The sequence below is a fragment of the Dicentrarchus labrax genome, unplaced genomic scaffold (assembly GCF_905237075.1).
Source record: "Dicentrarchus labrax unplaced genomic scaffold, dlabrax2021, whole genome shotgun sequence".
Taxonomy (NCBI): Eukaryota; Metazoa; Chordata; class Actinopteri; family Moronidae; genus Dicentrarchus; species Dicentrarchus labrax.
In genome coordinates, this window is record NW_026136703.1 from 11,915,764 (window position 1) to 11,933,014 (window position 17,251).

Consider the following 17,251-nt stretch of genomic DNA (forward strand, 5'->3'; position numbering starts at 1 on the left):
ATCACTCATCAGTCACACTTAAAGTCCAAAGAGTTGCAGGGTGAAGGAATTTCTGGGGAAAGTTACTATGTAAGTTTTAATGCACCCATAAAACGTATTTTAAGACCATTTCTTTTGGGTTATTTCAGTGTGAGCCATTCATTTTGACTTCTTTATAAACCCCTTTCTCTTTTTCCTAAGGGGATTTTTTTGGCTCCAAAATAACCAGTAAAGATGAGGAGGGGAAAAACATAACCAAAAATAATCCTCCCCCCTCCGAAAAAAAAAAAAAAAAAAAAAAAAGGCAGGTAGTCAGTCTCCAGCTCAGCTCACAGAAGGGGGGACTCTCCTGATGGAGCTGGGATGTACCGCCACAGGATTGGTGGATGGCTGCTCTCGGTGTGGCCCCATGCCAAGCCCTTATGTCTTTATATACTGTAAACAGATGACCGGACAGTCCTGAGTGTGCATCGCATCCACTCTGCCTCTCTCCATCTCCTCCAGCTCTTTCTCAATCTTTAACTTCAGCATCCAACAAGGGCTTCTTCTCCTCAGCTCTCAACCTTTTCTTAAACTCCAGCTATCTCTTCTCCCCGGCTGTGAAAACAATGGCCACGCCGAGCTTGCTCCTCACTTTATCCGTGTGGCTCCTGGCTGGGAGCCTCTGCGCGGAGGCGACTTACTACCGGCACCACCGCTACGTCCCCCACTTCTACCGCTACCGGGAGCACTCCGCCAACGCGGAAAATCTCCTCCCTGAGGTCTCCAACCCGGTGCCTGAAGTCTCGCAGCCCGGCGTGCCGACCTTCCCCGAGATCCCCGAGGTGTTCCACCCGGTACCTGAAGTCATCCACCCCATACCCGAGGCTTTCCATCCGGTGCCCGAAGTCGTGCATCCGGCACCTGAGCCTTACTACCCATCACCTGAGGTTTACCAGCCGGTGCCTGAAGCCTCCTCCCCTGTCAACATGACCCGGGTTTTCTACGGGATCATGTTTGATGCCGGTAGCACAGGCAGCAGGATCCACATCTATAAGTTCATCCAGAAAGACCCTGGTAAATGCACCTCTCTCGCTCTCTCTCTCTCTCTCTCTCTCTCTCTCTCTCTCTCTCTCTCTCTCTCTCTCTTTTCCTCTCTCCCTCTCTCTTTAAACCAATAGTTGGGCTTTGCACATGCTGCTGGCTCCCACTCTGTCTGCTTGCTGTTAGGTCATTCACTGTGTGGTGTAAGGACAAACATGCACCGGCACCGTGCAATGGGCAATACAGCTTCTAAAAGTAGCTGAGGTGGACTTTTAATTTGCTTGTCTGACTCAACTGTGTAGGAAGCAGACCTCTAAAACTGAATCAGGATGTAGGTGAAATGCTGCAGTCTAAATATCATAAGTTGAAAAAGAGAAGCTATGCAATTACATGTACTTAAGTTTCTATTATATCCTGGAATATCATATACAGTTTGTCTGATATATGATCTGTTCACCGACACTGACTTCTTTTTCAGTCGAGCTGCCAGTTCTGGACAATGAAATGTACCATGCAGTGAAGCCTGGACTGTCTGCTTATAAGGACAACCCAGAGGAGGTATGTATGCCTGTTTACACCATCATTTATTATTAATTATCAGGTATATTAGGGAGTTGTTCAGAGTCTGCAAATCACCAAACCACTGGGATTTTCTTTGGGTTGGGTTCATGTGATGTAAACACTGCGTAATTACAGAAAATGCCGATGCTGACGATATCAACCCTGCCCACTCCTTTCTGCTGTATTTACCTTCCTTTGACTTACACATGTTTTTTGAAAGACTTTGATCACTGATGAAATGTCATAGTTTGATTATGAAACGTCTCTTCTGACGATCATTCTTCCTCCTCTGCAGGGTGGCAACACCATCCGGCAGTTGCTAAAGATTGCCAAGAAGACAGTGCCAGAGGAGGATTGGAAGAGGACCCCAGTGGTCCTGAAGGCCACAGCGGGTCTGCGCCTGCTGCCTGAAGACAAGGCCAACGCTCTTCTGAAGGAGGTGAGGCACATTTTCTCTCTGCCCTCAGACAGTTTGGCACAAACACTACCCGTCCCGCCAAGGAGCGGGATAAGAAACCACTAAGTGCTTACAAGTGTCACTGAAAAAAAAGGCAGCAAGTCTGCCCATTTGGTGGCTATCATGTTGCAAAAAAACAGCTGTTGTGGGGTTGTGTGGAGTAACCATATTTGTCATTTAAAGTATTAAATCCGGGCTACTGTTTCAGCCTTGCTTGTGGCTGAGTTATCTGTCACTCTAAAACAGAACAGACACAGCTCGTCTTCTGGAGCCTGAATAGACTATATCCTAAGAGTATCCGGGTGTGTTGTCTAGTGTCGTTGTATGGCTTTTACACGTCCAGTAAATTATTGTAATGAAATGGTGATAAATCTATTCCACAGGTACAAGATGTATTTGATGAGTCCCCTTTCTTCGTGCCAAACAACAGTGTTTCCATCATGAATGGAGCAAAAGAAGGTAGGTTGTCTTTTACTGTATATAGAGTCCACAAAATAGGATGACGAGATTTTCAGTTTTATAGTGTCTGACCAGGTGCTTTAACTGCCTCATTCACTGAGGCTGTATCAAACAACACTGCTCTCATAATGTTTTTTACGAGAGGTCTGTTACTACCTCATTGAGACAAATAAATATGCCAGTGTGAGTTCGCCCCACGCCCAATAATTTAGTGCGATCCTCCACATCACTCATTAAGACACCCTCACGATGTCATGTTTCATCATACACTATGTGCCATTCATTATCCTCTTTTTTTTTATGAGCGCAATAACTTGACATATGAGACAATTGTAATTACCTGGGCTTGTCTGCAGCACTGCATGTTAGTTACACCAACTCTGCTGCTTTAATATGAGCTTAATGAAAGAGAGCTGGACTTTATTGTTTATTCTCTGTGCTTGAACATGTAGGTCAGTTGTAATCACTTCTCAGGCTTTTACTAATGCAGACACTTTCACCCGTGTTCTGTTTTTTAGGAGTCCTCGCCTGGGTCACAGTGAACTTCCTTACAGGTAAGACATTGCTTGTGTTTTGCTATGGTGGTGTTAGTGGTCAGGAGGCTCATATCTGAGGCTCCAGTGTACACAGAAGCCCGGCAGTGAAAGACTCTTGTCTCCTGTCTGAGGTTATGAGCTTGAATCACTGGCCCCAGACAGGTTTGCAAAAACAAGCAATATTTCCTCACGTTTTTCACACATCTGTGGCACAACACCAAATTTATTTAAAACAGCTACATTAAGCCTCAAACCAAAAAGGTATTTTCCCTCTTGGTGGGGAAAGACATGATCTGTAAGCATGCATCATTCTGACACTAGTGGTTGTAAAAGGAATAAGACTACACAGTGTGCTCTGTTTATTGCACTGATGATGGATAGCAGCTTATCCTTAGTTTCCCTTACCTTAACTTTTATTTTTCCATAGGTCACTTGTACACCAACACAAGGAAGACAGTGGGCATCCTGGATTTGGGTGGAGGATCTACACAGATCACATTCCTTCCCAAGTCAAAGGTGAATTAAATGATTTATGTGATTAATACATTTCAAAATGTTAAAAAATACACCACTAAACCTTTGTTGTTTATCCAACAGAAAACAGTTCAGTCCAGTCCTTCCAGTTACATTGCCAAATTCGATCTCTTCAACCATACATATCAGCTCTACACACACAGGTAAATAACCAAGAAGATAGCCTATTCTCTATGTATTTGGTTTTGCATGCGAAAACTCATATATTAGTGTTCTGTACAGTAAAACTTACCAAAATTGTATGTCACCATCACATAGCTACCTTGGAAATGGACTGTATGCAGCTCGACTGGCAACTCTTGGAGCACTAGGAGCTGATGGTAGAGTATCTAGCACCTTTAATCACCTGCTTGCACTCTGTGTTATTCTTTCGTTGGGAGATGGTAAACTGTCTTGTTTTTGTTTTCCCAGGTCTAGATTGGAAAGTCTTCACAAGTTCCTGCCTCCCGAAAAAGTTCAGAGAAGATGTGACTTTTGGAGGAACCACCTACAAAGTTAGCGGGATTCCAGACGGTAAGATAAAAGCACCCTGAGGTTTTGATTTCCTTCCCAGTGCCTTGGATCCAGCAATCCATGCATTCCTTTCTCAGCTCCAGAACACAATAGAGTACAGTATAATACAGTCTCACATGAGAACATTTATCCGCTCAAGTGTATGTAACCTTGGCGCCAAACGCATGTTTTGTCATACTCTCTCTCTCTGTCCTCCCTCTTGAACAATTATACTGCAGTCAACCTTGTATTTAAACGAAAAGAAAACTGTCAGTTAACTTCACAAATAAGGCAGTCACTCCCATACCACAGTCAAGTAGCCAAAAGATGCTGGGCTTGTCCCTGAGTTGTTATTTTTTTTGTGTAACGAGCGGCTTGATCTGGACCGCTCACAATTATGTGGTAAAAATAGACAGCCCAACAGGGCCGCGCTAACTGCCGCCGCTCTTGTCAGCACATGGTTTTGCCGGCACAACTTCGCCAACCATACCCCTGGGGCTGTGTGAAACTTGTCCTTCTGGGGCTTCCCTTGTATATTATCTGGTGGTAGGCCCCCAGCTTCAACCCATGGGTGACCTCAAACTGAGGCTCCAGACTCTTCCGCTTGCATTTCAACCATTGCACATTTAACTCATTGTTTGCTCCACTGTTTTCAGTATTAGTTAAGCAACTCTTTGGCAAAACCATATTTACCTTTTTCCTCTCTCTTCAGGCTATGCGGGCTATAAACTGTGCTACTATGAGGTGATGAAGGTAATCAAAGGAATATTCCACCAGCCTTATGAAGTGAAGGGCAGCAGCGTCTTTTACGCTTTCTCTTACTACTACGACAGAGCTGTGGACACTGGCCTCATCGGTGAGTGGGCACAGACCGAGGAGTCACCTTCCAGGACCATTATCTCTTATGCTAATTATCATCTTTCGCACAAAATAGGTACTCAAATTGCATGTTTTTTTCTGCACAGATGGCAGTCGAGGTGGTGCACTTGAAGTCAGGGATTTTAAGAAGAGAGCCAAAGAAGGTAAGAGTTACATGCTATCTTCTCTAGGGATGGATAAACTTATGCGTGAAACCAACAATCTTACAAGTTATATATATCAGTCATCAAACCACTGCAACTTCATGCAACACAGTCTAAACAGCAAAAGCACTAAACTTTGTTTGTGCCCAAACACTTGGCACAATTGCACCAAATTGGCACAGCTTATCCTGTCAAAAAAGAATTTATTACAGCAGTAAAATGTAACCGATTATTTGCTTAAATGTGTTATAAAGATGGATTATAAGACGAATGTAGTTCATTATAGAGTAAATATATGTTAACATCGCTATAAAATGTTTTAATATGTTTAACCAATACACACAATGCTTATCAGCTTGAGTGTGTGACACTTGTAATGTCCATGTAGAACCAAATTTATAGCAAGTAGGAACAAGTTGGTGTGTTATGTAAGGCTGTTTGTGTTGTGAGAACACTGTCACATGGTCTCGAGGAACAAGTCTGGCTCAGGCTTGGCTGGCAGCTGAGCTGAAGATGTCTGTCTGGCCCAGGCAGGAGGGCACCTGACAGCCACACACCACCTGGCGGCTGACACATACTGAAACACACAAACTGTGTACTAGGCTGTTTAACACCGCCACCCACCCTCAGCCTTGTGCTGACCCTCAGCCGTTCTCCTCGCACCTCCCTGTTTGTTCAGCCAAACAAAACTGAGAGGTCATCTTTTAATCATGTAGCACAGGGGTTAGAAAAGGTGTTTTTTTTGTTAATACGTGGAACGTGACTCCATTATATGATGCAACATGGTGTCAAATGCTTTTTTGTCATCAATATGTGAAACCTTTGTTAATGTCACATCTGAAACCTGTGGCTTTTTGTGTTTGCAGTGTGCAACAAAATGACCAAATATCGTGCTATCAGCCCCTTCCTCTGCATGGATATGACATATATCACTTGTCTGCTAAAGGAGGGCTTTGGCTTCAAGGACAGTACTGTGCTGCAGGTGAGAAAATCAGAGCCACTGACAGTAGATGTGGGACTCAATATGACACTAGCAGTAGGAAATTGTTTCTTTGTGGTCATAATGGACACCCTGTTGTCACTCTGTTCAACAGCTAGCCAAGAAGGTGAACAATGTGGAGACGAGCTGGGCGCTGGGGGCGACCTTCGACTACTTCAGAAACTTCAATATCCACTAAGGACAGCTCGCTGTCACTGCAGCCGGCACTGAGAGGGACAGTGTGTCACTGTGGGGCTTCCTTTCCTCCCTCCACCCTCGATCAGCCCGTCCCCCTCGCAGACACACCCGGTCCCACAACGCCCCTCCTCTTATCCTCAACCTCAGCACCCTTGCGAACACTCCGAGAACTGTTGAAAAAATCACTATATTTTTTATAAGGCCAGCTATTTCTACTGTATGTTGAGCTCATGACTGGTGGGCTGACTTTATTTTTTTGTAAAACGTTTACATTTTTGATTCCTTATGGGTGTCTGATCTGAAATGTCTTTCTCACCTACCTGTTAAGTGTGTAGAGGTAAGTTAAGCAGTACAACCAGTCATGGTATTTTGGTGCTTACTGTGGTCCTGGTGTGCACTGTGCAGTACAGTGGATTTAGAGACTAGTTGCTGGAAATGCAACCAGTTGTCTTTCTAAATGCTTATAAATCAATCTTTTTATTCTAGCAGTAAATTACTTTACAGGACTCTAATTAATTTGCCCTTAGCCTTAGACAAATTAGACATAATTGGAAACAGAGCAGTTGACTTCTTCAACTTTGCACATAACACTTGCAGATATTGTAGCTAAGACATGATCAGTTGCTTTGATGTTTCGATGAAAACTTGTACATATAAGTAGTGTTGGATTCAATATGACGGAGGGGGTCAGAGAAAGCGCTGTGGAGAGCTGCCTCTCATAGACTCTCTTGTACAGCTGTTACATGTTTGAGGTTAATTCCTGTATTTTAGAGTCCAGCCATTATTGTTTGTTGTGTCTAGAGTGGAAAAGACCCTATCAAGCATGGCTAAATTGCAGGGCCCCTGTGTCTGAACTTTATTTCAGACTAGCAATAGAAAAACCTCTCATCAAGGGTGGATAGTGCACCCATCAACATAATTTACAGCTATTAAATACAGCCAAAAATGTTAACAGAAATTATGTAAAAAGTCTGAAACCCACGACCCACTTTGTTGCTGGTGGCTCAAAAACATTGTCTGTTTGTCATTTTTCTTGTGAACTGTACAAATATTTAAATAACTAAGTTTATCGTTTAATGTAGAGTATTTTAATTACCCTCATCCAATATTAACTCTTGAACTTTCTGTGTAACTGCTCTTTGCGCCGTGCCTTTGCTGTCTTTCCAGTATTCAACATGTTCAATAACTACTGCTGTATATACATAATATAAACTTTTATTTGTAAAATCTTTTGACAGGAATTGCTTTTACATTGCAAAAACTTAATGCTGCACATTTTCTCAGAAATGCCTCTATATTCATCAGTATGAATAACCTGATGACTGACAATATGTAAATTGTTGTTTATTAAATCCAGTGAAATAAGTTTATACTATACAGTACGTTTTAATAAAACATAAAAAAATGCTTTTTGTGTATTGATACTTTTTTTATATGGAGTCAGACTTCTTATTATAAAATACTATAAAGAGCACTATTACCATGTAGTTGATCGTTGATTGTTTCTGCATTGGGGAATAGAGTGCTTTAAATGTCTTCATATTACATCTTTTAGATATACTTCTTGGATAATTCAGATGTAGCCGCAAAATAGTGCAGGATTCTAAGATCCAATCAACAATCTTTACGCTTTTGATATGTGATATGCTTGGGGCAGCAGCAATGTCGTGCACTATATACTTCTGCCAAAGCACACACCAGAAAACAAATCACAAAAGAGTTAAAATATATCTTTATTATTTTATTTTTTTTATTCACAATCTTTACAGCATTTAAAGCTCAGTTTCTGGAGATCCACAAATGACCACTGCATGATTGATGCATCACTTGCTTGCAAACGCCATGATCTGCTCCTGCAGTGGCAAAAGAGACGACAACTCAAAAACTTTGTAACCTTTGAATGTGTTCACTAAGAGCCTGTTACAAGTGAGCAGACCTCTATACAAGACCTGTAAACCAGTGAAGTCACAACATTTAATATGGAAAGAAATGTCACGTTTCACTTGCCACCATGGTGAAATGCCTTTACAACCAGTTATAGTTGTGTTGGTCTGAATCACTTAGTAGGAAATAAAGCCATTTCACATGAGTGGTCGGTAATAAAAGGAGTGTGAAAACACAAGCCAACACCGCTGTCCGCTGCCCCAGGGCCAGGCCTGCACCCCACCCACGTACTTTTGGTAACACTAAATTTGGGGCTAAACTTAGATGCCATAGTAGTAGGTTCAGAACCCTGGAAATTATAGACACCACTAAAGTAAAGCTCCGTGTAATCAAAAAAGAGGGTGGAGGGTGGGTCAGGGTGGAGGCGGAGCTAAGGTTTGACAGGTGGTTGATATTATCTGAGAGGTGAACAGGATGTTTGGGTGTAGATGCCAAAAGAAGAAGGAGCTTACTTTAAGTGCTGGGAGCATGTTGGTGGCCTGCAGACCGAAGGTGCGTAGGAGAACAACAGGAGCAACATTAGTGGAATAAAGCCGTTTCATGAGGTCGATGGCAGCCATCATGGGCAGGTTGTGTCGCTGGCGTTCAGTTTCATATTCTAACAGGTGCTGAATTGCTCCTGCACAAACAAACAAGAGAATGGGAGTTAAAAAGCAGAGAGTTTAAGCTTGTCTGTCATATGTTTTCTGCATTAAGTCAATACACTGGTGCTATTTTGACTGCAGGCTATTTAACGTAGGAAAAAATAAGCATAATATCTCATAACAGGATTTCATTTTTTCTGAACAGCAACTTACATATAGTTCCTGGCAGAATTAACAGAAAAAACATGAAATAAATGTTACCGGAAAGGCTGATGCTTTTTATAATTCAGATCAACAGCATGCGTGTGAGCTGGGGCTATGGAAAAGAGCTTAGGGGGAAACCACTGTGCTATGGTGGCAGCGCTTGTGTCTGTTTAGAGTTCTCACTGACCCAGGTCCTTCCCGTTAAAGGCCGCCTGGCTCAGGAGTTCTGTGAGGCAAGCCACATCCCCAAAGCCCAGGTTGGCTCCCTGACCCGCCAGTGGATGGACACGATGGGCTGCATCCCTGCAAAGACAAACATATCCCCCCCTCTGTTCAAATGCATTCAACTCACAGTATATTATGCACAGTGCAAGATCACAGTAAACATTAGTTGAGAAAACAATCACCAGCTCAAAAGCCTTGATTTGTAGGTCAATCTTAAAGTGTTAATGTGCAGGCCATTACTTTCACTGTGGCTATCTTACCCAATGAGAGCTACCCGGTGCCTGATGTACTCAGATGCATGACCCATGCCCAGAGGAAACATGACTCGGGTCTTTGGGCCAATCCCCGCCACACTTGGGGGAAGCTGTCGAGGTGAACCTGCAGACGGCATGATGGCTGACAGGGCGCCGCGGAACAGAGAGCCAGCCGTCTCAATCAGCTCCGACTGGTTCTCATTACTCCACTGTTGGTGCACATGCAGACAGGCGAGAAGACAGAGACATATTCACAGAGAATGAGAAATGGCCAGAAGAGAGAGAAAACAGACATTGTCCCTTTGAGTGGACAAAGAAATTAGCTGACATAGAAGCAAAGCTGAACTCCAGGCCAGCGAAAGTGCTTTTTTTCCCCTCCCTAACTAACTGGTTTGGCAGGGCTTCGGGAGCTGGGCTAATTAAAAGAAGATGCCGGCCAGGCTATGCAGTTGAATTAGCTCTGTTTGAAAAACATTCCATGCAGTAATGGTCGACACTGGGAGACCACAGGTTTAATTAGCAAACCAGGCCTGAAACCAAACGTGACTCAACCGTGGTGACCCCGTCCATCAGCAGGCCCAGTAAAAATAGCCAGCTTGGGAAAAAGGAGTTTCTCCAAACATAAAAAAATGGATAGAGAAATATTAGTATTGTAAAAGGTTTGGGCAAAACAATGACAATATTGTTTGCATGAGTCACTAAAAACAGCTCAACACGTGAGCAAGTCTACGGAGAACCCCTGCCACATACAGCATGCTGCGCACAAATACAGAAATGTTGCAACATCTCCCTGACACATGTGGAAAAATGACTTGAAACACAACATCAGCAGTTTGAAGGTTGGAGCAAGACTTACAAAGGCAGAGTTGATAGCGTCGACAAAGCTCTCCTCATCCAGCTCCAGCAGCTCCTCTGCGAGTCGATGGGTGGTTGACCACACCAGGGAACTCTCTGTGTCCGACAGCTGCAGTGCACAGAGCATGGACACTGACATTGAATACTATGTGACAGATGGATATTTTGCAAAAAGAAAAAAATACTGCAGTAAATAATGCGGATGTATTACCGGTAACATTGCAATGGGTCCTGTTGGGAGGAACCTCTGCCATGCGACATTGTTCTCCGTGGGCTGTCAAACACATAAATTAGATTAAATTAAATATTATACTGAAATATTGTGGCATTGCATTGTAGGGCATACATTTTAATTACACACACTGCACATACAAACAAGATATTATAAATGGTACTTCTGGGTGGGTGTATTGTTCTAAGCATGCTGACAGATGTGACATTAAAATTACTATCATAATAAAAATTCTCAGTATATTCACACACAGTAACATAACATAGTGCATGTTCAAATTATAAATATATATATAATATGTGGGGAGTGATGCATGACACACATTATATAATTAAAATTAAACTGTATGAATGTGTTCATACTCACCTCTGATAGGTGCAGGACAGCAACCACAGCAGATTGGTCATAATTCCACTTGACTGTGGGTATCCCCAATTCCCGCCTCACCATTGAGTTTGGTCCATCTGCACCAATCTGAAAAACAGACGAGGAAAAGGAAACAGTAAAAAAACAAACAGAAAAGGGACAAGGACAGATGAACAGCTTGTGTGACGGAATCAAACTGACCAGCAGCTTGGTCTGAACAGTCTCTCCATTGGCCAACGTGACCTGGACCCATGGGATGGATTCTGCTGCCTGATGGGGCATGGGCCACGCGTACTTCACAACCTTGGACCTGTACTTAACTTGCACGTTATCTGACGGACAACAAGGACATAAAACTGGTGACCACAAGGGCAGCAGAAAAGAAGAAAAAAAACGCAGCACTTTTCAAAATAAAATTGCAACTGGTGTGACTCTCACACAACAAAGGGATCAATCTTGGTCCTGTGTATGTATCATCACACTAAATCAGTGCTTTGCTTCTTTTTCTGTCAAAACGAGAGGACTGCTTGCCTGCAGCCGAAGCAGTGGAAGATCTATAAACCACCTCATAAAACACTACTGGTTTTCCTCCCTGGCACATGGTAGCTGCCGAATTTCACATTTGACAATCTTCTTAATGGTCTCGGCCTGCCACATTGCCCTGACTAATAGTGTTTATCTACAAGGACACCACGCCACACTTTGCACATGCTGCCAGCTTGTTAGATTTTGCACTAAAACGGCCCCTCTTTCCTAAAATATCAGCAGCTGGACATCCCAAACATGAAAGGATCCTGAGCTACGCTGGCTCATGCTGACTTGGAGCGGCACCCATCCACAGAACGGCTACTGGTTCCTGAACACAAATGTCAAATATGGGTTTTCAGTGATTGGAGAGCAGGGTTACATTGAAAACAGCTGGCGCAGAGCACAATTCTCATGTACTGCACTGAACCTAACAACACCACAGCTGAAATGAGAGGAGAGAGAGAAACGGACAAATGGGAGGCACATGAGGCAAAAACGTGCTGTAACCACACATCCGTTGTTTGGTGCAAAATGTTGAAAACTGTTTATAAATATGCCAGTTTAACTGTCAAGCACATAGCAGAGCAAGGTTTTATTTGCGAACCTCACAAAAGTTGGTCTAATGTCAACAGCAATACAACACTACACAGTGTCAGAGCTTTAGTGTCTTAAAAGGTAGCAAAGCTTGGGAGCACATGGCAGCTTTAAATAGGTCACTGGACCACTTCACGTGTCCTCAGAGGGTGCCGGGGCTCGGCAGTTCCCAAAATGTGAGGTTTTGATCGAAATTGCAGGAAAAACACGAATGGCTCCAAGGGCTGAACTTGTCTTTAAAAACAGTCACCGGGAGAGAGTACAAATAAACAAAACCTGGGGACAGGATGGAATAAATGTGGTGGCATTAGCTGCCAGACTCGGCGTCCATTAGGCAGATGGAACAGGAATCAAGAAGTCTTACAGAGCGCTGCTACTGTGTATGGGCTTCATGTTTTAATCATAAACGCAGTGCTTACCGGACAGAGTGTCCAGCTGTTTAGTGAGTGCAGCCACAATGATGTCGTTCTCCACGATGTATGCCATCTCGTCCTGCAGGTTCTCCTTATCGAAAGTGATCAGGGCATCAGAGCAAGCATCCCAAACCTAAATGAGAGGACTCATTATGCATGTGGTCTGCAAGTCTATCCTTAAGTGCATCCCCTCTCCCTATATATAGCTGGTGCTGCTTCATTGAGCTGAACACATCAAAGTTGCTAGCTGCTGTTGAAAAGCTGGCACAGCCTGCATACATCAAACCCGGAGTGATGAGGGTCACCAACACCCCCCTCTGGCTGGACGGCTGACTCCAGCTTAATGGAGCCCTCTCTGAGGTGGAAGACCAAATGACATTTTGTGATGTGGATTTTCGTAAAACATTTGGAAACACAAATAACAAATGACATGTTTGTGAACATAAAGAGTGGGTCAATATTTATCCGCAGCCAAAAGTGGTAGAATAAGATATAGTTGTAGGCTTCTGTAATTCAAACCCTGAAAGCACCATTTGAGTTAAACATGAGGGGGTGAAAAGTGTTTGTACAAGGTTAATCATCTCCTGGCTTGTAACTATGGCGACAGAACCCATCATTCTGCAGTAATATGCTGCTGCACTACTTTTTTCCAACTTGCCATAAAGTAGGGGGATATACCCCACAGAAAACCACTAATGGCAGTGGGTTTGCAACTTGTGATAAGTGGTTGGGGAGAAAGATTTACTGAGACCAGCCTAAAAATTGTTTTGGGTTGTTTTTTTTAATGCAGGGTGAAATGATGTAGCTTCGGAGTGGAGTTACTACATACTTTAAACAATACACTTCCTTGCAACTTTATAGAGAAAAATGCGGGCAAAATGATGCCTTAATGGCAAAAACTTCATTTGCCTTCTGTTCCAAATCTAAACCCTCAATGCTTACTGGACATTTACGGTAGAAGAGCATTTTATAGCATGGAAAGAATGTTATTTAGAACCTGCAGTACGTATTTTCCAGTGCTATGGCTGGGGATGTATATGACTGAGATTCAACGGGCAAACAAGCCAAAACAGTGGTAACAGAGTGAAGGTATAATGGGAGAGGTGCACTACCATAATCACTGTAAGGCATTGCATGATGACATCTTAGGCCCAGAGAGAAACCCTGCTGTTGAGTGTTTGGTACACACCGACCACATCTTACAAGAGGGACTGAGCCTGCACCCACAGCCGTAAAGCGGGTTCACTCTGCAGCAAACAACCACTCTCCTCCTAATCTTTCATCTTCTTCCCGTTGTTCACATGAATCTTCGTAATTATACGATATGGGGAACGAGTACCAATTTGAAAACGTCAAAATGATTTACTCTTCATAGAAAACATGGCTTTAATAAATAAAACTTGCATGGTCAGAGAACCATCCCGTAGTTTGAATGTACCAGATGAAAGGGCTTTTTTTTTTTTAAATATACCTTTTGGCATTCCTTGTGCCACAGATCCTGCAAAGCTACTGAAAGGGCATAAATTGCACAAAGGAATGAACAAAATGCATGTTACATGAAACCGCTGTTTGCCATTTTAATGTGAACAATTACATACCATACACATGATTATATGATACAGTATTGTGTTGCTTGTTCATTAAGCTGAATGACTGAGTACAGGCTGAGTGTCACAGATTTTTCTCTCCACAAATTGTATGGTGCTGTGATTGATGGATGACAGAAATACATACAGTATGCCTGTAAATTAGACTGTCTGGAAGACATATGAAGAAAAACTCAAGTTGTGTAACAGAAAGATTTTGGGAAATTCTCAGTACTGCAGCATTGGCTCTAGTTTGCCTTAAAATTATACTTTTGTGATTTTTTTACATAGCAGTACAATGCTGGTTACTGTACCTTTGCGTTGCATAGATTTTAAAAAGCAACTTAATGTTAATGGTGAGCTGAAGATCAACATACCTGCATCTTTTTATAGGGCTTGCACCTCATATTTGTGATGTGTTCCCATGCTCCAATACCTGTGTGTGCATAAACACATTTACAAAACAATTACAATACTAATTTAATGCAACATTGCATTGACAGTGTTTTACAAGTCATGTTACATTGATCTAGTGATGGAAACACACTCATGGTAAAAACATTATACTGAACGTTATACTGAACATACTGAAAACCTAGGTTATCTCTGGATCTCTCGCTGATTGTTTGATTTTGTGCAACATGCGAGAACTGGCTGAGCTTTTACTTTTTGCGCAGGTGCCAGTGGCAGGCGATGAGGTCACAGCCGGGCACTATGCTTGAAATAAACTGCTTCGCTCTGCAATCCTTTCAAATACTCTATTGACATTTCAGTGTTAACACTGTAAAGTCAATAAATGCAATAATGCAGGTGAGTGGAGTGAAGTGAGTTTGTTAAGCAAAGCTTTAACCTCTCTATCTCTCACTGGCTTATTGTTACTAAAAATATTGTCATGTTGCATTATGTCCTTCACTTATATTTTACTATTTTACAATCTTCATGTATTAGAAATTGTGTCATCAAAGTGTGTATATAATGTGATTTTGTTGGTTTGTTCTGTACACTAGACATCTATTGCATGTCTGTCTGGCCTGGGAGATGGATCCTTCCTCTCTTCCAGAGGTTTCTTCCATTTTTTCCCTGTTAAATTGTGATTTGTGATTTTGGGTTATATAATATAATTTGACTTTATTTGACTTGTGATCTACTGGGGCGATATTGTAATTGTTGTTGTCTGTGCTCTCATCACTTAACTGCTAAGTTGACTACATATTAAACATGTTATTTTAAGAACCTTAATAACAATAAATTTGGATGAAATTAGTTGTCCAACCATGAAAGCAATTTAGCCAATGATGTAGTTTCATATCTATTTTGACGGTCTCACATGATAAAAATCCTTTTGGAGGCATTTTAAATTTGCTAATACATCTTGGCTGAAACATGAATTTACATATAATCTGTATTTCTCTTTGTAAACTTTCATATTGAGGGGTGAGAACCAGAGGGGCGTAAGTAACATTTGACTAACTTTTTAGGAGAGTCAAAACAAACAGTGACCATACTTTGTTCTGATGTTTAATCTTTCGTATTAAAACCACATAAAGATGTGGATGACAATATACTTAATGAACTGATATATTTTTGTTTTTTAATCAATAACTCATTGTAATTGGTATAGAATTCACAGGTGCCCTTTCCAGTAGAACGAGCTCATCAAGAGCTTTCATTTGAGATATATATGTACGTATAAGAAAATTTTGGCCCAAAATGTTATTTACGCCCCTCTGGTTCTCACCCCTTAATATTGTTCGTTGGTAAGAGATTTGTGTGTAAAACAGTGGTTGTATGTGCCAGTAGCATGTGTTCTGGATTTATGGTCATTTTCACCTATTCTTAATGGATTCTAGACCTGAGATTGCAGAATTAGGACAGAGAACATGTTTCACATATGAGTTCATCAAACTTAAATTGCGTGGCCTGCAATCCCAGACTCTCCCTTTTCCTGACTGCCAAAATCTCTAACCTTGAGAGAGATACTTAGTGTCAGGAAACATCCCAGGTGACCTATCACATGAGGAACAATTAAGGTCAGATATGATCCCTTCTTAGCCAGCATGACTGGACAGTGTCTGATCCCTGGCTTACCTTGTCAGAGCCATTTAACAGTCTAGCTCCACCAGATTCTCACAGCTAATCCCCACAGAAATAACTTTTTGATTTATTTTCTGTCTGTGACGAAACCGCTCTTTAAAATGCACAACGCCTTTCAACAAGAACATAACAAAAAACTAAATGTCACAGACCATGTGATAATGTTTTTGTGTGTCAGGTTGTGTCAGTGTATACTGTACCGCTGAGGAGGGTGGCAGAGCCCGGACTGATGGAGCTGACTCTGGTGCTGTACGTGTCCGGGACCTTGTCTATTACTTTCTTGTTTCCAGCTTCAAGCAGAAGAATCTTCCTACCCATCAAGTTGGGATCCATGCCTGTCAAAAAACATTTAAATACCATATACAATCAAAATGACAGCACATAATTCTCAGCAGTGTTTCTAAAGTGGTATGCATTGCTCAAATCTTGTGGTGAAGCTGTGAGTGTTTTCCTGGAATCATAAAATCTGACTCAACATGTTTTTTCACATTGCATCACATTTGACTCGCTATTTTAGAGTAATTATCCCAAGTGTCAATGGGTTTATCTGCAGGAACGCAGGTTCAAGTGAATTAAGACAGCTTCTGATAGCACTATGTTTTATTTTTAAATTGACTGGTTAATAACATCTGAAGTCACACACCAAAATGTGGTTATTCAGTGCTGGGAGAGCATTACTCACCTAGGGAACATGCCATAGCAGATCCAACCATTCCTCCCCCGGATATAATAACATCATAAACCTCATTCTTGCCAGAGTCGTCTCCGTGTTCTGCACACACTAATCCCCGGCTGATGATCTTTAGAGCAGATAAATGCTTTTCTGCAATAAAACACCGGCCAAGGCCGTTTAAGGCCAGCGTCGCCTGTGTGAGCTTATGCATGATTCTGTCTTCACTCTGTCTTCATATGGGACACGCCCCGCATTGAACAGGAGAAACCAAATACAACCTTTAAAATCTAGATACTAATCATATGTCAATCAGATAAACGTGTCCCCTTGAACGTCCTAATAACAGCAGCTGTGTCTCTCCTGTAATCCAGCCATGTTGTGTTGACAACCGCTCCGGAGGAAGTACTTCCGGTTTGGCGTCCAATCACAGAGGACGTATTTTGCGTCTGGCGTTGCCGC

At 42.2% G+C, this 17,251-nt stretch overlaps 2 protein-coding genes across 2 annotated transcripts; one reads left to right on the forward strand and one right to left on the reverse strand.

The window, feature by feature from the left end:
• Positions 1–312: 312 nt before the first annotated feature.
• On the forward strand, positions 313–7,647 carry entpd5a (ectonucleoside triphosphate diphosphohydrolase 5a). Its single transcript, XM_051391263.1, has 13 exons — positions 313–1,035; positions 1,481–1,560; positions 1,859–2,002; positions 2,404–2,479; positions 2,998–3,033; positions 3,443–3,531; positions 3,613–3,692; positions 3,808–3,869; positions 3,961–4,062; positions 4,754–4,897; positions 5,007–5,063; positions 5,930–6,045; positions 6,158–7,647. Exons 1-13 carry the CDS (start codon positions 588–590, stop codon positions 6,239–6,241), a joined length of 1,518 nt encoding a protein of 505 aa, XP_051247223.1. The 5' UTR covers positions 313–587; the 3' UTR covers positions 6,242–7,647.
• Positions 7,648–7,960: 313 nt separating this feature from the next.
• coq6 (coenzyme Q6 monooxygenase) lies at positions 7,961–17,167 on the reverse strand. The gene is made up of 12 exons (XM_051391273.1): positions 16,802–17,167; positions 16,320–16,454; positions 14,403–14,461; positions 12,446–12,572; positions 11,106–11,236; positions 10,905–11,012; positions 10,518–10,580; positions 10,308–10,415; positions 9,458–9,660; positions 9,160–9,275; positions 8,637–8,803; positions 7,961–8,093 (listed from the first exon to the last, which is right to left on the reverse strand). The coding sequence occupies exons 1-12, from the start codon at positions 17,001–17,003 to the stop codon at positions 8,064–8,066; spliced, it is 1,449 nt and encodes a 482-aa protein (XP_051247233.1). The 5' UTR covers positions 17,004–17,167; the 3' UTR covers positions 7,961–8,063.
• Between the last annotated feature and the right edge of the window lie 84 nt (positions 17,168–17,251).